The sequence below is a fragment of the Bos javanicus genome, chromosome 11 (assembly GCF_032452875.1).
Source record: "Bos javanicus breed banteng chromosome 11, ARS-OSU_banteng_1.0, whole genome shotgun sequence".
Taxonomy (NCBI): Eukaryota; Metazoa; Chordata; class Mammalia; order Artiodactyla; family Bovidae; genus Bos; species Bos javanicus.
Genome location: NC_083878.1, coordinates 72,607,866 through 72,631,191, shown reverse-complemented (window position 1 = coordinate 72,631,191; position 23,326 = coordinate 72,607,866). Strand labels below are relative to the sequence as shown.

The following is a 23,326-nucleotide window of genomic DNA, read 5'->3' as shown; positions in this document are numbered from 1 at the left end:
TGAGAGGAGGCAGTTGGTGGCAGGAGTACCAACAGGTGGAGGGGCCTCAGATGCAGATGAGCAGGCTCCAACTCCCAGACAAGGTGATAGGCAACAAGAAGGATGAATGTGCCAACCTACTGGGAATGAGATAGTGGGCCCTTGACCAAGCCAGACTTGGGCACAGGGCATTGAGTACCTAATGTGGAATCTGGGGTTCTGACCTCCAGCAGCAAAAGAGGTGAAGCACACAGTCAGGGCTTGTCCCGAGCCAGGTATCCTAACTGGGTGCCTTAGTATGTTCAGTTCCAGTCTTTAGTCCCCAGAGGTAGCCAGGGACCGGGAACCTAGGGAATCTGGCCAAGCCTTCTGGGAAGGAGACGGGGGAATCATCTGTTCCAATCCCTCCTCTTTTCTAGTAGGAGCAGGTGAACAAGAAAAAGAGGAAATGCTGGCATTCAGGGTGAATTAGATGGGCAGACAACCAGACTTCCATTACTCCCATTTATTTGCTTTCAGAGATATAGACTTATTCATTCCTTATGTTGGCAGTTACTCAGCAGGTGCTCTGCAGCCCAGCAAGGACTGAAGGAAAAGCTCATTACCTTTTTTTGTTTAAGTGAATGAAGGTATCTCTACTTTTTCAGACTCAGCCACCAGGAAAAGCTTTTGAACCCCAAACAATCCATCACTCTCTCTCTCCAACTGTTCATTCAAGAAAGGCAGCAGCCAGATGGGCTGGGTTAGAGAGGGTGTTCAGCTCCTATTTTGCAGCCATTTGAAAAGATGCTGTCTTGTCTGGGGCCCAGGTGAAAAGAGTGAAAGAAGGGGGCCATCCACTATTGCCTGTGGAGGTGGCCCCCATCTGCTCACCTCCCTGAAGATGCTGCCCCGAATGCTGGCTTGGTCCCAGATGGGGTGTCTTTCACTGAGATGGGGGACACTGGGAGAGGAGCCAGGTGCCAACACGAGTGTGATGAGTTTTAGATGCGATGAATTTGAAGGGCCATTGAGACATCTGAGCAGAGCAAACCCATAAGCCACGAGATACTGTACTGATGAATGGTAGTTGAATAAATGTACAAGAGATGTTGACTTGCTCACAGATTGCCTGCCCTGGCACAGACTTCCTCCGGTGCCACTGCCCCCTTGACCAGGGCTTTCATCGATTCCACAGCTAATTTTTTATTTTAAAAAATTTATAATCAAATAGTACAGAGAGATTGAGTCCTGATACAATTCTCTTTCTCCAAGACTCCAGCAGTTAATAGTGTTTTATGCAAAAAACTTATTATGTGTGAGTTTATGTACATATATATGAATATTTATACATGAGATTTCATATATATATATATATGAAATTTCATTTATATGTAAATACACAAGTAACCATGGTCCTGTTCTATAACCTACTTTTCTTCACTTAATGCTGGATCATAGACAACCTCCCCTGTCAGTGTTTAGAGAGCTACACAATCCTTTACAATAGCTGCATAGCCTTCTGTTGTGTGAATATGCCATTATTTATTTAAACAGTCCTCATATTGACAGACCTTCAGCTTGTTCTTAAAATATTTGCTATTGTAAAAACAATGCAATGAAATACCCACATAATACATTTTTGTGTGATGGTCCAATTATTTTCATAGAAGAAGTTTTTGGATGTGGAATGCACATTTCAAGTTTTCATATATATGTTCAGATTTCCTTCTGGTAAAATTGTACCAGTTTGAACTGCTGTCTGAATGCATGCTTTTCTCATTTGTTCTGGGCATTGTTCTCTCTTATTTGTGCCATTATAGTAAGTGAAAATGTGATTTCATTGTTTTAATTCACATTTCTGTGATTATTAATAAAAATGAGCATCATCTGCTTTTTAGCTGTCTGGATTCCCCCCACTCCTGTGGGTTACCTATTCATATCCTTTGCCTATGTTTTTATACTGGAATACTTATCTTTCTCTTAAGATTTATAAGTGCTCTTATGTATTATAGGTATCCTTGGTTATATGTGGCAAACATGGCATAACCAGCTTTTATTTGTCTTTATCATGATATCTTTTGCTGCAACACAGTTTTTTTTATTATTTTAGTCATATCCATATCAATCTTATGTTTTATAGTCTCTGGCTTTGAATTATGCTAAGAAAAGCTTAACCTATCAAAAAATTTATAAAAGTATCTTTCTATATTTCTATTTTATACTTTTATTTTTTATATAAAATGCAAATATAATGATGTCACTTCCTTGCTTGCCATATCAGCAAGCCTTCCTGCTGCCCTCAGCATCTAGTCCACCGTCTTGGCATAGCCCACCAGACGGTGGATGATCTGGGCTTTGCCTCTTCTTCATCCTCATACATCACATACATAAATCATCCCAAATGCACCTCTCTGCTGCTGTTTGGAATACGCATGCTTGTCTTCTCCCCCACCTTGCTAGTGAACTCCTAATTAACTATCAAGACTCCCCTCAAGGGCACGTCCTCTGAGAAGCAGTCCTTTATCCCAGTCAGTGTTAAGTGCTTCCTGCCCCTCCCGGCACTGACACAGCTATCCTCTTAACTCATATTGAAATTATCCATTTATGAATTTCTTTTCACTACAGACTTGTGAGCTCTAGGATTGGGGGGTGGGGTTCAGCATCTGGCACTTTAATACAGTATTATTTAGCAGGTGCTAAGCCTGCCCCTGTGACGTGATTGGCATCTTAGCAAGCTCAGTGCACCAACAGTGTGAAGGCTGGGGGACCAATTAGAAGTATCCTGGTAACAATGATGTCCTATCCAGGTAGCTGACAAGGGCCTGGACTCAGGGGGTGGGTTTGGAGAAAAGAGGATAAAAAACAGACTTAATGGGTAGAATGGACACTGTTTGAGTAGAGTGTTTTGTTTGCCGTGTCTCCTAAAAGTTCAACACACAAGTGAATAAAACTGTTAGCCCATTAGCATGGCCCACACCTTTTGATTCTAGTATTTTTCGGTGTAGATTTACCCCTACTCCAATTCCTTTCCATGAAGCTGTGTCACCTAGGCTAATCATCCCCTCCAGTCTGTCTAGGGAGGTAGCCTATCACCTCCAAGGACAAGTGTGACATTGTTTTAATTAAATGCCCCGTGTTAAGAGCCTTCACGGCCCCTGACACATAGTACTATTGTTGCTGTTCAGTCACCAAGTCATGTCCGACCCTTTGCAACCCCATGGACTGCTGCATGCCAGGCTTCCCTGTCCTTCGCCATCTCCCAGAATTTGCCCAAGTTCATGTCCACTGAATCGGTGATTCCATCCAACCATCTCATCCTCTGTCACCCTCTTCTCCTTCTGCCTTCAGTCTTTGCCAGCATCAGCACTCAGTAAATATAAACTCACACTCTGGGCTCCTCCACCTCCTTACCTTGGGTGGTTGGGTCAGCGGCCATCTTCTGACTGATCTAAGAGATTCCTGGAGAGAGCGGCGTAAATCACTGTTTATTAGTGTGTTTCCACAAAGCACGGGCGTGCCCTGACAGCTGGGCTCCATCTGTCCACAGCTCTCTGCTCGCTCTGTCTGCCCAGGCTGCCATTCTTACTGTCGTCCCCACTCTGTTTGCCTTTTCCTCCAGAGACCCAGCATTTGGTCCTTTCCGAGCTCTGCTCCTTCCTTTTCTATTCTGTGAGCATCTTGTAATTAACCTACTGCATCCTCATGCCAAAGTCACCACCACTGTCGCTGTTCTCCTAGCCTCCATTTAGGCTGTGACAGGTAAGAAGCAGGAAGACCAGCCCCCACATCATGGTTCTATCCCCCAACTGTATTTGGCATCCTTCTCTGAAGGCTTCAGGGCCCCCCAGACCCCCCAGATCTCGTTCAGAAGCCAGAGCCTCTTGCTCTACACTCTGTGACTTCACACCCTGGCTCTCCAAGCCGCTTCCTCATCCCCACCTAACCTCTTGGCCCCAAGGCCCCAAGTGCCATTCCCAGCCCATCCTTGCTTGCTTCTGCCTCTTGTCATTTTTTTCATCCCAAAGAATGCCTGCTTTGTTCTTCTGCCCCTAGGCTTGCACCAAACACCCTCACAACCATCACAGAACTCTCTTTTGAGACCCTTCCTTACCATCACTAGCAGCTGGTTCCTGTGGCTAACACTTCGTACTTGTAAAATGCTTTCCCACCACTATCTCGTATGACCAGTCCTCCTGCTTTCCTTCAACTGACTTTTAATGAGCCCACTCTGTGTCCCAAGCCCTGGGAAGGATAAAATAAGGTATAGGCTTTGCTTTCAAGGCACTCCAGTCTAGTCCATTTGAATTCCAACCCAATTTCCTGCGCCATAAAATGGGGATGATAATGTTTAATGACCTCATAGGGTTGTTGTAAGATTTATATGAAATTGTGTGTGAGCCTGACACAAAAACAGCTTCATAGCGCTGGCGTGTGGGTGGTGCTGATGGCCACTTTACAGCTGGGAAGAGGGGCTTGGAGCAGTGAAGGATGTGCCCACAGTCACACAGCCAGAGGGACAAACCCAAGTTTGGTACTTGTGGCACTGCTCTATCCATTCCCGACTCCATCTCTTCTTCATACCCTCCCAGCCTCGTTTGTGTCGCACTCAGTCTCAGTTGCTGGTCCCTTAAACAGGTCTCTGAAATGAGGACACAATCAAGGGGATCGCTGCCCCCGTCAAGGGGAAGTTGGTCATGTTCAGCCCTAGTCCTTTCTTTTAGCCCCCTAAGTATGCCCACTTGGCCCAACACTCCTAGTGCAAGGTGCTTCCCGCAAGTGCCCAGCTGTTTCACCCATGTGAGCTAGTCTCCGGCAGTTGGTAAGCTTGCGGGGGCTCACCCACCCTACTGTGCCCATCTCTGCAAAGTTGGATTCCATTAGTCACTCATGTTCACAAACACTGATGAGATTTTCTTCTCAGGCTCCAGGAATTCTGGATCGGGTAGAAATATCCATTTGCCTCATGATGCTGATGAGTTGGGTCCATGAGAAGGCAGCTGGCAGAAGCAGGCATGGGAGAGGCGAGCTCATTGATTGAGCGGAAGCACTAATGGTGTAATTCAGTGGCTGGTAAAAGCATCACATTTGGGAGAGAGGGCTGGAAGCACATTTTCAGCTCAAGGTGGAATATCTGACTCCTCTTTAAAGGAGTCAGAGAAAAGAAGTATATGTCCTTCTGAATCTACTTAAGAGTCAAAATAAAGGAGGAGACTGGTTTGTCCTAAAGCCTGGTCATTTTAGGCTTTAGGTGGCAGAAGGTGGCAGGTTGATGGCAAGACTTCCTAAAAAGAGGAACTTTTTCACCTTATGTCAATTTTTTTTCAAACAATATAGAAGGATGTTGTTTTAAATTATCATTTATTTTTCATTATAAAATTAATATGATATTATATAGAAAATTTGAAAAATTAGAAGGGGAAAATCACGGGTAATCCCATAACAAACCTTGTTGTTTATTTTCATCTGGTCTATTTTTTGTATGTATATTTTCACCCAGTTGTAATAATGCTTGATATATCATTTTTGTGTACTAGCATGCAGTTCAGTTTTTTTTTTTAATTTTTAAATATTTTGTGAGATACATCCAGAAGAGCACAGAAAATACATGGACAGTTTAAAGAATAATTTAAATCGTCTTAGTTCCCACCCTAGTAAAAGACTAGAGTATTTATAGCTCTCAAGAAAGCTTGTGGTTGTCTCCACATACAGCCCCTTCTCCAGGAGTTCTTCCCCACCCAGGGATAGAACCAGCATCTCCTGCATGTACTGCATTGGCAGGTGGATTCTTCATCGCTAGCGCCACTTGGGAAGGATTCTACTACTATATGCCTATAAATCATTTTTGCCTGTTTTTGGATATTAAGTGACCTTACTCTATGTGTCTTGCTTCTTTCCTTCTTTTCTTCAATTATATTATTTTCAAGACATTGTATGTGGCTGTGGTTAGTTCATACTCATTTTCAATTTAAAAGAGAAAAAAGCATTTTTATTTTCCTGCTCTATTTGTTTGCAAAATCCAGACTTTATCGGGTAGCCCAGGTCTGTGATGCTGTTACAGTTGGGAAAACTCATTCCTTTGCTCTGTTTGTCTTTCCCATCCACCATCTGAGAATCTTGGTCTCAGTGAGAAACGCACTGCCCCCTTCTTCTGGCCATGGACCTGGCCCTCTCTGCCATTTGGCTGGCGTTCTAGGCAGCAGCCACTCTGTGGGCCACTGGACACCCTTAAGCTGCAGCTGCTGTCCTTCCACGGGAGCTGATGGAATTATTTCTGGGGACTGGAGACAGCTGGAGAGAGCATGGACAGCACAGCAGGGCTGAGGAATCTGCTGGAGAGGGGCGACCAGAGCCGGAGGGTGGCAGTGGCAGTGGTGACTCTACTGGTCGTGAAGAACCAGGTGTTCTCTGGCTAAAGCCTCAATCAGGAGGCAGGAAGTCATGTCTCCAGTGTGTGCGCCCCTTCCTCTGCCCTTCTTCCAGGGCCCTGGAGCAGCTGGGCTCATGGAAGGGAGATTTTACATATACTTACTGGTGTTTGCTGGTGTTCATCCTCCCAGGATCTCACATGAGCTGCCTGACCTCAGTGAGTCAGTGGGTGCCTAAAAGGAGCTGGGTTGTTGCCCAAATGCAAAGACTGGTCATGCCAGGCCAGGATGCTCACAGCAGGCACACGGAGAAGCCCATCCTGGATCAGCAATACACACACTCACATGCGCACTCGGCTTTGCCTTCTAACAACTGCTCAATTCTCCTAGCTAATCTCGTTGAACAAGTGGCCTGCAGCTCCATTTCTTACCACCCTCTCATGGCTAATCCTTTGGAATTTCACTTTTGCCCTCATGGTGCTTGATCAGTAAGCCCACCCCGCAGGGCCAGGCTGGGCTGATGAACCTATGGGATTAAAAGCACTTACTTGATCTTAGCTTGTTAAGGACTCACCCCCGTTGGATTCATATATGCCTTCCCAGAAGCCAGGCTCGCCCTTGGGCTCCACTCATGGCACCTTCCTGGTCTAAGCTGGTAATTCACACTTTCTCAGGAGCAAGCCCTTCCTCGATCACCACATTCACATCCATCACTTGACAGACTGCTTACTGAAGAGGCTGCCCTGGTGCTGGGCTCTCACCTGTAGTCTTGCCCTGTCCTGTCCTACCTGTCCCACACTACCTTCTCTACAACATGGTGACCAAGGTGGTGGCAGTATTCCAGATGCAGATGTTTCATGGTCCCCAGTTACAAACATCCTGGGCCAGCTGGCACCTGCCACCCAGAACCTAGATCCTGCTCAGCCCTTGGGTTATAGAGCCCCTGGGGTGTTAGCAACTTCCTGCCTGGCCAGTTAGATGCAGAAAGAGTGTGTTGCTATTGGATGCAGGATCCACTGTGTCTCGGCTGAAGGGAGGGGGGTAACATCGGCCATAACCACTCTAGCCTCTGCCCTCCCTGGCTACCCCTCAGCCTCACTAGCTCTTCTTCCTGTCCAGGCCTGGAGGACCCAGCCTCCAGGTCCCCACTAGTCTTTGATGAGCCCCAGATGAGAGATGGAGGACCTGCCCTTTTACCTTTCCCAGTTCTTCTCCCCATGGTTGGCTTCTACTTCCAGAATCCCGCAAAATATTTCTCACAAAGCTCCGAGGTGCACACCAGCCCTTCTGATACCGGCCTAGGTTGGAGAGGAATCCAGGAGAAGTCCCATATTTCTGGATGGGTGATGGGGACAGTGCAGTTGGTTTTGAACTGATTGATGCTGCCTTGGGACAACTCAGCGGAATGGTCCAGTGGGCCTTTGGATGATGTTAAAATGCCCCATGTGTGCATGCTCAGTCGCTTCAGTCATGTCCAACTCTTTGTGACCCCATGGGCTGGAGCCTGCCAGGCTCCTCTGTCCGTGAAATTTTCTAGGCAGGAATACTCAAGTGGGTTGCCATACCCTCCGGGAATCTTCCTGACCCAGGAATCGGACCCACTTCTCCTGAATCTCCTGCATTACAGGCAGATTCTTTACCCACTGAGCCACCTGGGAAGCCCTGAAATGCCTCACTCCTTTGTTATTAGCATAGTGGAGGTTCTCTGATTTCTGCTTCAAGCAGAGAACTAGGTGGTAAAGTAAGCAGTCAGAAGTAGGTGAAGCATGACTGTGGGATATGGGGAGAGGTAGTCATGGGGTGGGAACATCTGTGATCTTGTCCTTTTTTTGTTACTTGTCACTTAATTGTTATTAGTCATTAGTTCATACAAATCCACTAGAGTAGTTACCTCTGAGGAGGGGGATGTGAGCTGGGATGAAGGAGGTACCAGGATGAATGGTAATGACGATGCTGAGTTCACTGGTGTTTGTGTCATTATTATTTATATTAATACCTTACACGTAGGTTATAAAATTGTTTAAGATCTACTCAAGAATTTATAAAGCCAGTTAAGAATTAGTTATAAAATTACACTGCACTTTAATATTAGTCAAGAATTGTTTGGTGCTTTACTATGTAGAAAGCAATTTACTTTTTTTAAAAATCAAATTTATTAATGTAAACACTTAGCTGTTTCCCACTCACCTCAAACTTCCCTTTTTGGTTTTTATGCTGTGTTGAACCATTAATTTGTTCTCATTTTTCAACGCCAAGAGAATCCTCTTTTGGAATCATCCCAGGATGCACTGAGCACAAACACCCCTCCAGGGATGGCTCTCTCATTACTCTGTTTCTCTTCCCCATGTGCTGATCAGAAGAAGAAAAATAGCTGCATGGTTTTCTTTTCTTTCCCAAACCCCTAACTTATATTACCTTTTGATCCTATAACAAATGTTATCAGCTTGGAGCAAGGGACCAACCATTGCTGTTCAGCACGTCCCCCGTGACCTGAGTGGCTTCACCGCCCTTCCAGCTTCCACCCCAGGTTGTTCTTAGGGTCAGCTTAAATGCACAGGACCTTCATGTCACAGGGCAGTTGTGTAGCTCTTGTATATTACTGGCTATCACAGTGACCAATTGTCTCTAAAGATCACATGGTTTCCTGTGGATTCTACCCAAAGGGGAAATGTGAGTCTTCAACCAATGCCTGTTAAGAGGGAATATACATCTTAAACCAATACCTGTTGGGTTAGTTTCAAGGTCTTCCTGTAAGAAGTGTCCCTTTGCGGTGTCTTTTGGCTCGGATGTTTGTGCTGAGAGCTGGAGCCGCTCAGCTTCCGCCGGCTGAGCGGCTGGCAGGAGGCAGCTGTGCTGGACAGACTGCTGCTCTCCTCGTCTCACACCTCCCTGCAGGCTCGGGGAACTGTGGAAGGTGTTGACAGAAGCAGGCAATTCCAAACGAAGCGTTGGGGTTGGCATTTCCTTGGCAGGACTTACACTGTGCACCTTCTAGGAGTGTAGGGTGTGTGCATTTCATGAATGAGAAGCAGAGCTGCTGTAACCTTGACTGTCCACTTGGCAAAGTGCCCCCGCACCCCTCACCCAACCATGCATTTCTTTGCTGGAGCTGCTCAATGACAGTAAAAATGGCAGGAAGGTGGGCAGTGCAGGAAATTTACTGTCATCCCACAAGACGGTTGTGGGAGAGCAGATAGCAATAATTGTTACTATTTTAAACACGAAGAAGCTTTCTTAAGACTCGGCTCCCAGCTCATAGCGTTTTCCCTCCCCACACGGAAGTCCCTCTTTCTCCAGCCAGCACATCACCTTAACTCTGACCCACTACTGGTTCAAGAACATAAGGGCCAGGAAACTGGGGAGATATGAGCTGTGTACACTTGGATAAATCTTTGCATATTGGATATATCCACTGTCTTTCTGAGGAAGGCATCATTGCTTCCCTGAATATACTGTAAGATTCTTAAGATCTCTGATATTTGTAGCAAAACACCACCCCTTTAGTCCTGGACTGGTTCCCTGCGATTCAAGGTCCCTGTTGGTAAAGTCCAGCACTGGAGAGAAAGTCAGGGTCCACTTGATGAATCTGTGCAGCTCTAGAATTTCATACCCCTGAATTATTTTTTCTAATAGTATTTAACTATCTGGTGTTTTCCCCCATTTCTTCCTGGGAGGACAGAGATGTGATTTGAATGTTTTTGTTTGAATAGACAGAAGAGCTGGATGATCAGTTTTTGGTTAAACCCATGGGAGTGTAGGATATAACCAGAAATCTTTAAAGGAGGTGTATTTTAAGGCCCAGTTGTTACTTAATGATGATTTGACTATAATGTTTATTGCTATCTAATGTGGTATCTTAGTCAGCTTGAGCTGCTATAATAAGAATACCAGAGACTGGGTGCCTTGAGCAACGGAAACTCCTTCCTCATAGCTCTGAAGGCCAAGGAGTCCAAGATAGATCAATGTGCCAGCCAGTTCAGTTCCTGGTGAGAGAGTTTCTTGCTTGTGGACAGTCTTCTCTCTGTGTCTTCATATGGCAGAAAGAGAGATCTCTTGTGTGTCTTCTTATTAGGAAACTACAAGATCGTCATGACCTAAGTAGCTCCCAAAGACCCCAGCTCCAAATACCATTACGTTGGGATTAAGGCTTCAACATATGAATGTGGGAGAGGTGAGCCTAAACATTCAGTCCACAGCGTGTAATAAGCCAGTGGGCCAGACTGGTTCTATATATGCAGTTATGGGGCTTCCCAGGTTGGTGCTAGTGGTAAAGAACCCACCTGCCAATGCACAAGACATAAGAGGGTTCAATCCCTGGGTCAGGAAGATCCCCTGGAGGAGGGTATGGCAACTCACTCCAGTGTTCTTACCTGGAGAATCCCATGGATAGAGGAGCCTGGCAGGCTACAGTCCATAGGGTCACAAAGAGTCAGGTTTTAGAATCAAATCAGTGACTCAAAGCATCATAAATGAGTAAAACCAATCCTGACCTTTTTGACCATGACCATTGATAAGGATGTTCTCTGAATATGCTGCCCCACTAGAGAAGAGGGAAAGACCATCATGGCCTGTAGTATTTGCACTGTTTAAAAGCATGAGTTTCAACAACTGTGTTCAAATCCTTTCTCTTTAGGGGGACTCTCCTAGGAGGTCCGAGGTATCTCCCCATTCACACACACCCTCACTTTGTTATGTACATACACACGTGGTACACGCACAAACAGCAGGAACACTGTGGGAAAAGATGCCAGTATGTCTTTCTTTTAGCAAAGACTAGCAGGGAAAACTCTAGGAATGAGGTGCTAATGAGGTTACTGGAGGAGGTGAGAAGCATAATGAATGTCAACCATCACACAAGTCAACAACAAGGGGGGATCAGGAGGAATGAGACATCTTGGTGATGCAGACCATTTGGAAATGTGGAAATGTGTGGGAGGACACTGGTGTAACAAAAGACACTCCTCCCATCACCAACCTGCTTGTCTCACCCAGTCACAGCTCTGGCATCTGGTACCTGGTGAGAGACACCTAGTCTAAATCAAGTTAGATTTAAGGTCTTTAGGCAAAAAATGTCCCCTTGACACTTTAGCACTTGGTAATGCAATTATTTGTGTCTCTCTCACTCACTAGACTGAGTTTCTTTCTTTTTTTTTTTTTTAATACTATTTACTTATTTGGCTATGCTGGGTTTTAGTTGTAGCATGTGGGATCTAGTTCCCTGACCAGGGACAGAACTCAAGAGCATGAAGTGTTTGCCACCGGACCACCAGGGAGGTCCCAAGACTGGGTTTCTTGAGAGCAAGGCCTGTGTCCTTTCAGAGTTGTCTCCAGTGCTTGACACTGGGGAGGAATGAAGTTATAGAATATTTTCATGCACACAAATATTCATTTTAAAAAGATATTCTCCCCAAACACCTTGGGCAGGGAACTTTAAGCAACTGTGCTATATTATTATCCAAACACACCAGTCTAGGACTGGAGTGTTCCAAGGCTTGGTAACCCCCAAAACACTGAAGATTTTCAGGTAGCTGTGATGACTACACCCCCCAATCTGAAGCTGTAAGTCTGCCAGAGGGTTGGAGGGAGCTGACAGTTCTGTGCCAATCAGACCCATCAGTCGGGCCACTATTTACACTGAAGCCATTATTTACAGGCTTGGTTTCTGGTGAGGACTCTTTCTGGCTGCCTTCTAGCTGTGTCCTCACATGACCTTTCTTCTGGGCATAAGCACAGTTTATGGGGGTGAAAGTGGGTAGGGGAGAGAGGGGGAGCTCTCTGATGTTTCATCTTACGAGGACACTAATCCTATTTGATCAGGGCTCCACCCTTATGGCTTCATTTATCCTTAAAAACTTCCTTAAAGGCCTCATCTTCTAATATAGCCACTCTGGAAGTTAGAACTTCAGCACATGAATTTTGGGAGGACATAAGCATTCAGTTCATAACTGCTCTAAAAATGATTGACTGGCTTTCAAACCCTACTCTGTTATAAACTAGCTGTGTGACTTTGACGAAGTTCCTTTAACTTTTCTAAGCATCAGTTTCTTTATGGTAAAACTGGGGGCAATAAGAGTATCTATCTCAGGGCATTGTAAGAATCAAATAAGATAATGTATGTGGTGGGCATTGGGAAGGGTCCAGTATATAGATGTTTGCTAATTGTTAAGATCATTATTAGAATCCTCTAAATTCTGAGAATGAGTTTCCTCTAAGGTAGTCCTAGGAGTCCAGTCCAGTCCGGAGTTCCAGGACTAAAGCAGGCTTCTGTGAATGGGATCCCCCAACCAGAGAGGCTGCAGGACTCCCCAGATTTGCAGGTACCCAGCCTCTTCAGAGCCTGGTTAGCCTTCAGGGATTTCCAACAAAGAAGTGGAAAATGATAAGGTGAGTCATGGTGGCAGCCCAAGTGTTCTAGAGAAGGATTCAGGTACAGCTGTTAGGAGCAGGTCTTTTTTTCATCTCCTCACATAGAGGATGGCAGAGGGAGGGACTGAGCCCACTGGACATTAGTGAAGCATCAAGTTGGATTCTTTCAGGCTTCTTTGTAGCTTAAAAAACCTTCTTAACACAACTTTTTAGATTTTAAAAGGTAATACAAGTTTAATGTATAAAATTTGAAAAATATAAAAAACTGTCAAGAACATAAAAATCATCTGAAACTCTTCTACCCAGAGTAACTCTGATAACCTTCCCTGTAAGTCCCAGACCCTGGAGTTGTATGAGCTCTGATGGGTTACCTGTTATTTCAAAACGTCTGTTTCCTTCTCTTAAAATAGGGCTAATACCTCCCGCCTTGTTCTTACTTCTTGGGGCTGCTGTGTGAATTAAATTCCAGGCACAGGGTGTTAGCTTACTAAGAGCCTTGTTACTACTGTTACTATTGAAGAAGACGCCCTTGGCTTATGATGATTCCAGCATCACAGCTCAGACAAGAAACCCCGGTAAATCATTATCACATCACTCTTCCAGGGTCTCCACCCTCCAGGTGTGTGCCATGAGTATGTGCTGTGGATTAATAAGCAAATCAATATTCTCATTTACCATGCTGACATAATGACTGGGCAGCAATTTCCCAGCATAAATTTCTTAAATTTCATAACTTACTTAAAGTTCTTTTTAAAGGTGAGGATTATATATTTGCACAGAGGATTGTATGTGTCTTATCACCATTATTTCTCGCTGAGAACTTGCATCTCTCCTTTTGTGGTCACTTCTGGCCTTGGAAGAAAGAGATTGCATCTCTGAAGGCTTTCTGGGCTTCCTTCAGCCAGAAAGGTTTTGTCCATCACCTAAGAACCAAATTCATTTCCTGATTATTGTGTATTAAATTAAAATTCCAGTTTTTAGATTTTAGGACAAAAGTTCTCCTGACGTATGTCAGCTTTATTCCAGCTTCAGACAACAGGCTTGTTGTGACAGTCCCAGTCTCCCCTCTGGCCCCTCTGGCCTCCCCGATTCCTCCCCACTCTCTCTACCCAGTTCCTTCCACACTAGGGGAGGGATCCCTTCTCCCCAAAGGTCAGAAGGATGCCTGGCAGGGGCCAGATGTTCATGGGAGACAATGTAAGGAAAGGAGGCTTACTCCCAGCCACCTGTCTTATTTCCCAGCATCTCCCAGCAGCAGACCCCAGTGGACCAGCCTCTCCTAACAGCAGAAGGACCTGACAGTCTAAGCTGAATTCAGACTGTAAACTTTCTTGGTGTGGAGATTCCATGCACTCCAGCCTGGTCAATTTGACAAAAAAAACAAAACAAACAAAAAACAACTGCCTAGCCAAGTGAGTTCAGGAGAGCAGGCTAAACTCTCCAACTAGCTGACTTATTCCCTTGCAAGAGTTATTCCTTCAGCAGATTGTAAGACCTTTTCATCCTGGGACACAGGCTTCCTGTACCTTGGCTGCTGGCAGGCAAAATAAAATGATGAGGATGAGAGATAGTGTGTCGCTTTCTTTGCTCTGTTCACAGTGATGTGCTGCATTGGAAGAGGGATCAAAGTTGAGCATTATCCTATATACAGAGTTGCCAAATGTCCCAGACAACAAACGTGGAATTGGCCTACTGCTTTAAACCATTTGATTGTTGGGTGCACAAGTATCAATAGAGGCGGCCATTCATTCTTTTCTTTTTTTTTTCCGCAGTTTGAATTTCCTGTACTGGATGCTGGGGGTGAGGATTGGGCAGATACAGTGCTCACTGCTATGCCTTTGACTTTGAGGACTTAGTGCAGAGGTGGAGACAGATTCCAGTGCCATGAAGTCAGTGAAGGTACTGAGGGAGTCAGGGACAGCTTCTTAGAAGAGGGGACAATTGATTGGATCCTTAAGAATAAGTTTACTGAGTAAAAATGTCGGCTTTCTTTGAGCCCACAATGACGTTGCAGTGTCACTGTGGGAGGGAGGTATATCTCCCTCTGCTTGGTCAGATTTATATTTTCTAAATCTAAATGAAAATAGTTTCTATTCAGATACCGAATAGTCAAGAGAGTTGCCGAAATCAACCTGCATTAAACATGTGTATCAATTAGGGGAGAATCGACATCTTTTCTATGTTAAGTCTTCCAATCCATGAACATAGAATGTCTCTCCACTTATTTAGATCTTTGATTTCTTTCACCAGCATTTTGTACTTTTCAGCATACAAATCCTATATGCATTCTTAGATTTGTGCCTAAGTATTTCAATTTTCTTGAGCATCTATGTGTTCATTGCTAGTATATAGAAAAACAATAGCTTTTTCTATGTTGATCTTATACCTTGTGACCTTGCTGAATTCACTTATTTGTTCTAGTAGATTTTTTTGTAGATTCTTTTGGGATTTTCTGCATAGCCCCTATCACGTCACCTGCAAATAAGAACAACTTTTTAATTTTTCAATTGCTGTGTCTTTCATCTCATTTTCTTTTGTCATATTGCTAGCTAGGACTTTCTCTATTGAATAATAGTGGTAAGAGTAGACATCCTTGGCTTATTCCCAGTTTAGCAGGGAAAATGTTCAGTCTTTCGTCATTAATTCTGATTTCAGCTACAGGTTTTTGTTGATGCTCTTTATCAACTTGAGGAAGTTAATGTCTATTCCTACTTTCCTGAGAGTCTTCATCATAAATGGGTGTTGTATTTTGTCAAATGCTTTTTCTGTATCAACTGATATGATTGTGTGATTTTTCTTCTTTAGCCTGTTAATATGGTGGATTACACTGATTGATTTTCAAAAATTGAGCAAGATTTGTATCCCTGGAGGTAATCGCATTTACATGGGTGGGATTTTTGAATTCTTTTACATATTGCTAAATTCTGTTTGCTGAGGTTTGTTAGAAAATTTTGTATCTACATTCATGAGGAGTATCACTTTAGAGGTTTTTTTTTTTTTTTTTTTTTGGTACTGTCTTTGTCTATCTTTGGTATCAGGGTAATACTGACTTCATAAAATGACTTGGGAAGGTTTCCTTCTCTATTTTCTGGAAGGGATTGGTGTTAATTCTTTAAGTGTATGGTAGAGGTTTGTGGCTTTTGAAAAACGGATTCTGGGGGCACAGCCTGAACCAAATAAAGCTGAGTCTTCAGTGGTGGAGCTTGAGCATGGATGCTTTCAAAAGCTCCTTGGATGAGTATCAATATGCAGTCAGCTAGGGAGCTTCAGTGTGGTAGTGGACTTCTTAACGCAAACACAGGAGGGTGAACTGCAGCAGAATCCATCTGAAGAATGGCATGAATCAAACAGCTGTGAGACTTGGAGAATTTGGCCCTCTGAGACATGCCCCGGGAGCCTCCAATATCTCCAGGACCATATATGGTTTAGTGGGGACATTCCTCATGTAAGACCTCTGGGTTTGACTTGGCTAGTTAGTAGCCATAAATTCCTTAATAGCAATTTCAGTTTTCTCATCTGTGAAATGCCACTTCTTGGACTGTTGTAGTAATAAAATGAGAACCCAGGTCTCCCACATTGCAGGTGGATTCTTTACAGTCTGAGCCTCCAGGGAAGCCCAAAATGAGACAAGAGATATGAAAATTCTTTACAATCCCCACAACATCTTAAGAAGCTGAAAACCGATGTTTCTCTGGGTTCTAGCTTCACCTTAATTGCTGCAGTGTCATGATTCCCAAGTAGTCCTGCTGTGAGGTTAGCGGGAGGCCTGTGACCCCAGCTGGCTGTAGGACCAGTGTTCTCAGGCTATGGAGAAACTGCTTCCCCATCCCTGCTCCCTCAACTCTGCCCATTTATTTTGGGCTCTCACAGGAAGGGGTGGAACCTTGGTGACCGTGAAAAGGGACTTTGACTTTGACCAATGCCCCCCTCTCACCTTTCACAGGAACATGCTTGCCAATTCAGCCAGCGTGCGGATTCTCATCAAGGGAGGCAAGGTTGTGAACGATGACTGCACCCACGAGGCTGATGTCTACATCGAGAATGGCATCATCCAGCAAGTGGGCCGTGAACTCATGATCCCTGGAGGGGCCAAAGTGATTGATGCCACGGGGAAGCTGGTGATCCCTGGAGGCATCGACACCAGCACCCACTTCCACCAGACCTTCATGAATGCCACGTGCGTGGACGACTTCTACCATGGGACCAAGGTAATAATGCTTCTGGGTGCTGAAGGTGCTTCCTCAGTGGCTTCCTCTGTTTCTGGGCCTGCTCCAGGCTGGACCCTGACGAACAGGGTGCTCCCACTGTATTGCTCAAAGAAGAAATTTGGCCTTGAAAAGGGCCACTGTGCAACTAAAACAGGAAATTTTGGGCTAAATGTCATAGATTTCCATGATTATGGGAAAAGGAGGCATTTAGGCCCATTTTGCCAATCACATCACTTAAGTGAGGTACCGAGGCCAGGAACTGATTTTATTTTTATGTTCTTATGTCATGTAGTGCCGATCTAGAGGAAGAGGAGGATTAGCTGGTGTTTGTTATTATGCATGTATGGTGAGGGAGGTGGAGGGGGTTGGTCTAATGGACTCCTTTATGTATGATAAGCTAAGTTAATTTCCCCCAAGTTGTGAAAAATAGATATGCTTCTTCTAGATGATTTTAATGGTAGAAATTATGAAACAGACATAGTTAGCTATCTTCGATTATCTTTCCTAGCTTGTTATTTTTTAAAAACAGCTTGAAAACCACTGGTGGTGGGCCCTCTTTCCAGAGTGAATTATCATGGACAATATTTAAGAATTACTGAGCTGCGCTTGAGCTGCTTCCATGCAAAATACAAAAATTCAGACCTGTGAAACAAACGAATCAGGACGAAATTACATTTTCTCAAAAGCATCACAAATAGGTTTTTTTCACCATTTGTCTGTGCTCCAAAATCCTGTCATTGCTGTCATCTCTGCATTGTAATTATCTGTCACATGCAGGCTTCTTTCTGAAGCTCAGACTATGGGCTCCTTAAGGGCAAGGCCTGACCGTATTCTTCTGTGTTTCTAGAGCCTGACCCTGACCTAGAATTAGAGTAGCTGACCAGTAAATGTTTGTTGAATGAATAAGTGATTGATATTTATCCATGTGGGTCTCTATATCCAACTATGCATCAGATTCATCTATGAAGATTTTTTTCAAATGCAGAATTGAATCAGAATCTCAAGGGCCAGAAGTCCCTCGCCTCAGCAGCAGCCCTTTGTACAATCTGATCTATAAAGGACTTAGCCTCTAATGTTCCCTGGATAAAAGGAGTCCACTGGCCACTGGCTCAGTGGCTACAGTCTTATGTCCTACTTTGGCCCACTGCTGCAAATCCCCAGTGGCCCTGTACCCTAAAATCTCGCCTCTGTTCTCTCTGGTGTCCTCAGGGAGCCCCTCTCCCATGCTCGGTGCTCTCTCTGGGATCCATATTCCTGGGGGCTTCAGTGCTCTCCTGCTGGTGCTCCCCAAACCCACCCTGAAGAGCCGGGTTGGGGCAGGCCTTGGAGTGGCCTTGGAGTTGCAACATTACAGGCTAGCCCACCTCAAGCAAGTGGCCCTGAAGATCTCCCTGAGGATATGCCTCATTCCCAGTCCGGGAGCAGCAGATCAGACCCCTGAAGGCTGAGCTGTGAGGAGTCACAGTGGCCATAGCCCAGCCTGTGCTGAGGCGAGGATGATATCCCAGGCCACAGCTGCCCACTGGAGCCAAGCCCAGGGAAAAGAAGTGTTTTGTGAACCCTCCCTAGTTTCTCCTCTGAGAATAACTCTGGGGCCATGCAGGTGATGCCTCAGTCATGAAATGGGGAGCCCCATCCTCATACAAACTAGCAGGGTCCTCGCAAGGGGACCCAGGTGGCAGACAGGGCCTTTCTGAAGTGAGTGAGCACTTTCAGCTCATCATGTCGATGCACCTGAGCCCTGCCAGGCCAGGCCTGCTTTGTTTGTGGTTAATTTTTAAATGGTTTTTAAGTTTTTTTCCTGCACTGAGTCTTTGTTGCTGTGTGCAGGCTCTCTCTGTTTCAGCGAGTGGGGGCTACTCTCTAGTGGGGTGCCCAGGCTTCTACTGCGGTGGCTTCTCTCGCTGTGGAGCATGGGCTCCAGGTGCACAGCCTTCAGCAGTTACGGCGCGTGGGCTCAGTAGTTGTGGTGCATGGGCTTAGCTGCCCTGCAGCGTGTGGAATCCTCCCGGACCAGGGATCGAACTCATATCCCCTGCATTGGCAGGTAGGTTCTTAACCACTGGACCACCAGAAAGCCCTCTGGTTATTTTTATTGAAGTATAGCAGACATATAGAGAAGTGCACAGATTCTAAGTACAGAAAATTGTCACAACTGAACACACCCTTGTGACCAGCACCCAAATCAAGAAACCAAACATTGCCAGCACCCAGAATCCCCCTTGTGTCCCCTCCCCAGTCACTACTCCTCACCAAGGAGAACCACTATCCTGACTTCTAATACCATAGTCTTTTTGTCTTGTAAATAACGGCTTAATTGAGATACACAAGCCGTACAATTCACCTATTTAAAGTGCAGATGTCAGTGGTTTTCTGTATATTCACCATAGGTTGCTTTTGACTGTGCTTTATGTAAATGAACTCAGGCCGTCTGTCCCCTCGTGTTGGCTTCCTTTGCTCAGTATTATTTTTGTGAAATTCACCCATGTTGTTGCGCATCATACTTACTCCACTTTCGTTGCTTACTAGTGTTCCACTGTACAAAAGCCCATGTAGTACCCAGCCATTCCACCATCAACAAGGTCATTAGTTTGGGGCTATTGCAAATGCTGCAGCTGTGAATGTTGTGTACATATCATTTAGCAAACGTGTGTACATTTCTGCTGGGCATGTTCCTGGGGGTTGAGAGTGCCCGGTCATAGAAGACACACATGTTTAGCTTTAGAACGTGCTGCCAAATCACTTTCCAATCTGGTTGTAACAACTGATACTCCCAGCAGGATTCTAAGAGAGGCCCCAGTACTTATCATCAGTACAACTGATTACCACACCAATCCATGCTATGGTCTATATTGCAGTGTGTACCAAAAATTGTGTGCAGGGTGCCGCCTTGCTCCAAAACTGCAGCTTGCTGGTTACTGTGCCCCCTCCCCCTCCTTGAGAAATCTTTATTCCAGAGTCAGATGCCATGCTGTCACTGTGCTGCCTACCAGCCTCTGGGAGGGGAGGCTGGCCTTCTTTGTCTTCTTTTCCTCATTGTCATCTGCCAGGGCCTCATTAGCCAGGAGTGACGAGTTTTCCTCTGAAAGCCTGCAGCTCTTTATGGCCGGTGAAGACCTTTGCACGTGCATCTTTGCACAAGGCAGTGGGTAACTTTTGATCTTTTCCAAGCTTCTCATCCATGGAAGCAGCTGCCTCTGGAAAAACATATAAAAGCCCCTGTGTGATTTAAGGTCCTGCTTCTCCCAGTTCCTGCAGGTTCAGGCACCCCCAATGCATGCCAGGTGCTAGATATAGGAAATGTAAGGCCCGTAGACCCCCAGCCAGTCTGACTGCTTGTGTCACCTAAACTGGGCCTTTGTTATAACCACCCCCTAAGCAAGGTCGGAATTTTTGCATGTTTCTCCTTGTGCCCCAGCTCGTATTAAGTGTCTGTTCCATAAACACAGCCCCTGACCCAATCCTCCCCAAACCCCTCCAGGAGACCCTGCCCAGAGTCCTTCCTTAGACATCCCAGCCTCCTAAGACTGGCTTCCTGCCCTGGTCCTCACTCCACTCTTGGATTGCTCTTTCCTTTTGGTACACCTGCAGCTGGATTTTTTGGCTTCCTCTTACCTCTAATTCCTGACAGTCTCCTAGGGCAAGAAATGCTCTCAGAGGCAGTGCTGATCTCCGGGATGTGTGGGTTTAATTATTCATACAGCCTGTGGCACTCAAGCCAAGCCTGTGCACCCAGGTAGATCATCGCTGACCTACTTCGTACCTTCTAAGACAGGTAGCAGTTGATTCGCTGTAAGCAGCTGGGTTTATAATAGAATAATAACCCCAAGGAAAAGCTCTCTTGTGTGATTAGCCTATGGAGAAAGAGAGATCAAGTTGCACCTTTTTGTTCTTGTCCGACAGATCTGCAGGGCCTTGAACTCTGCACCCCCTGAGCTATTGCATGCTTGTCAATTTGGTGGCAGCAGCCAGGGCTGGGAAAACAAAACAGTTGAAAGGCTGGCTTTTCTGCGAGCATCTGGGACTCCATTGTACTAGGTCTAAAGGGATTTCTCTAGCACTTCTTTAACAAATGCTTTGCCCGCCTCTGCTTCTGTTAGAGGCTGTGGCAGGCTCTGCCTGGCTCCCTGGCCTCTGCCCTCCCTTGCTCACAGCCGGTCACTTGATCCTCTTGATCCTCCTGTCTGCCTCCTCCACACCCTCCCAACCTGCAGGCCCTGCCCTCTCAGAGGCCCAGGACCCCCTGCTTGTTAAAAATGTCCCCGTTGAAGAAGGAGGTTATCTCCTTGGGGAACCCGGGACAGGAGGGGAGGGAGGAGAGCCAGTGACACCAATTGTGTTAACAAAGGTGTAGGATTTCACTTGGGTCATGGGGGTCTTTTATTATTATTCTGCTTAGCCTACTTATACATTATATTTACTCTTTTGTGTGAATCTAATATTACATAAGAAGAGTGTTAATGCAGGCCGTTGGGCTCCACCCCACCAATGGCTCTCCATGGTCCAGTGGGAGTATCAGAACAGGCCCAGCCCCTTCACTGAGACGGTGATAAAGGGGGCAGCCATGGACAATGGGAAAAAGCTTCCTGGATGCCTTTTCTGCCTCCCACTCCTCCAAAGATATATTAAGAACCACTGTCCAGGCCAATGGTTTTCAACCTTTGGAAGCAAATTACAGTAAAACTACTCAGGGAATTTTTTAAAAATATATGTCCAGGCCCCTCCCCTCTGCTGCCCCCCACCCTCCACCCCAGACTAATGAAATCAATGTCTTTGGGTCTGCCTCTCCTCCATCAGTATGTTTTTTGAAGCATTCTTGATGATTCTAACACTAGCGTGTGGATTATTAAGGAACTTTCTCAGCTGTTTTGAATGGCATGTTGTCCTGGCTATTAACCCTGTTGCCCATCTAACCCTCATCTTATGTGTCAGGCTGATATCTGAATCACCATGGAAAGCTTGGGCCTGCCTCGCCTCACCCTTTCCAGTATTATTTATTTGTTTCTCTCCTTCTAGTTACATTATAGGTCCCATGATTAGGCTCCCAAACCCTAGCCTGGGGCCTAGAACCCCTGTACTTGCTAAGTGTTGCTTGTGCTGTGTTCTGCCCTCCTGTCTGTACCCCAGGAGGCAGCACCGGTGAGCTGGGAGCTGGCCGTGGTCAAGTATTGTCACTGTAAGTCCAGCTGGGCCTGTCCCTTTTCTTTGAGGACCCAGAATCTCCCTCTTGTCTGTGCCAGAGCCATCTGGTCACAGAGACTGCCTCCCACGAACTCAAAATCTGCAGCAGCAGGATATCTATTCTTGTAGTCAAACCACAAGGGGAGCCAAGTCCTAACTGGATGAGTGCTTGGCCAGCATGGACTCAGCCTAGCGGATGCTCAGTGGCACAGGCTAGAATGGCCTCTCTCGTCCCGCCCCCAGTGGAGGGTCCTGACCATCTCCCCTTCTCCCACTGCAGAGGACTAAACCTGTCAGAGTCATGAGATACGACACACTAGGACATAAATAAATTCCCTTTGGCGTCCAGGCTGCCAACATTCTTACCAAGCAGCCCATTTATCCATTGGGCAGATTGTTTTTACTATTATGCCACTGAAGCTTGCTCCTTTGGAATTAAACCTTTAAATGCTGCTCACTTCCTTTCTTCTTGACTCTAGTATTCTGTCCATTTCTGTTTAATTCTAGCTAAAATGTCTTTCCAGTCTTTTAGCTTTGCAGTAATACTTCCTGCTTATTGAGATCCAGACTCATACGGTCTTGCTTATTAATTGATGTTCCCAAGTTCACTTCATTCCTCTAAAAAGCTGGAGAGACCTTAGAAATCTATCTTAGAAATCTTAGAAGTCTCCCACCCTGCTATTGTAGGGAGAGAGAGTGAAGGAGTTGCCCCAAGTCCCAGATGTAGTTGGACCAGAATGTAAGTTTCTTAGTCTGAGGCCCTTTTACCCTATCAATCAGGGGCTCCCCAAACCCCAGATCTAGTCAGTCACCCCTTTCAGACAGCCTAGGACCTCTCTGTGGGCTGCATGCAAATAGTTAACTCGACAGTGTATGGCTCCAAACTTGCCTGGACCAGATAAATGCATCACAGAACTGATGCATCAGGCAGACGGTGGAGTGAGATTTCTGCCTCTCTGAGATGGCTTTATTAACACGCCACTGTCCCTAGAGGAGTAACATTGATGCCAATGCCTTAGAGCTGACTGTTTTTACCATCTGCAAACAGTCGTTGTGAGGATTAAACAAGATGATGCGTGAAAAACACCTCACCCAGTCTCTGGCACAGAGGACATGCACGATCAATGTCAGTCCCCAAGCTGTGACTACCTGCTTCTGCCCTAGGCCTGGCCTTGGCTCTCTCTGGTCTCTTGGGTTAGTTGATCCAGCCACTTGGGCTTTGCAGTGAGACTGTTCTACTGTCCG

At 45.6% G+C, this 23,326-nt stretch overlaps 1 protein-coding gene across 3 annotated transcripts in view; it reads left to right on the top strand.

The window, feature by feature from the left end:
- The window catches only part of DPYSL5 (dihydropyrimidinase like 5), an 89,680-nt gene that overhangs the window by 20,566 nt on the left and 45,788 nt on the right, over nt 1-23,326 (top strand). For 2 of the 3 annotated variants that reach the window (XM_061433050.1, XM_061433053.1), the window contains exon 2: nt 16,636-16,900. In XM_061433050.1, coding sequence (XP_061289034.1) covers nt 16,640-16,900 — 261 coding nt within the window. In that variant the 5' untranslated portion in view covers nt 16,636-16,639. Of the gene's footprint in view, nt 1-14,464; nt 14,592-16,635; nt 16,901-23,326 lie in introns of all 3 variants that reach the window. The other variant, XM_061433051.1, reaches the window with a different exon arrangement.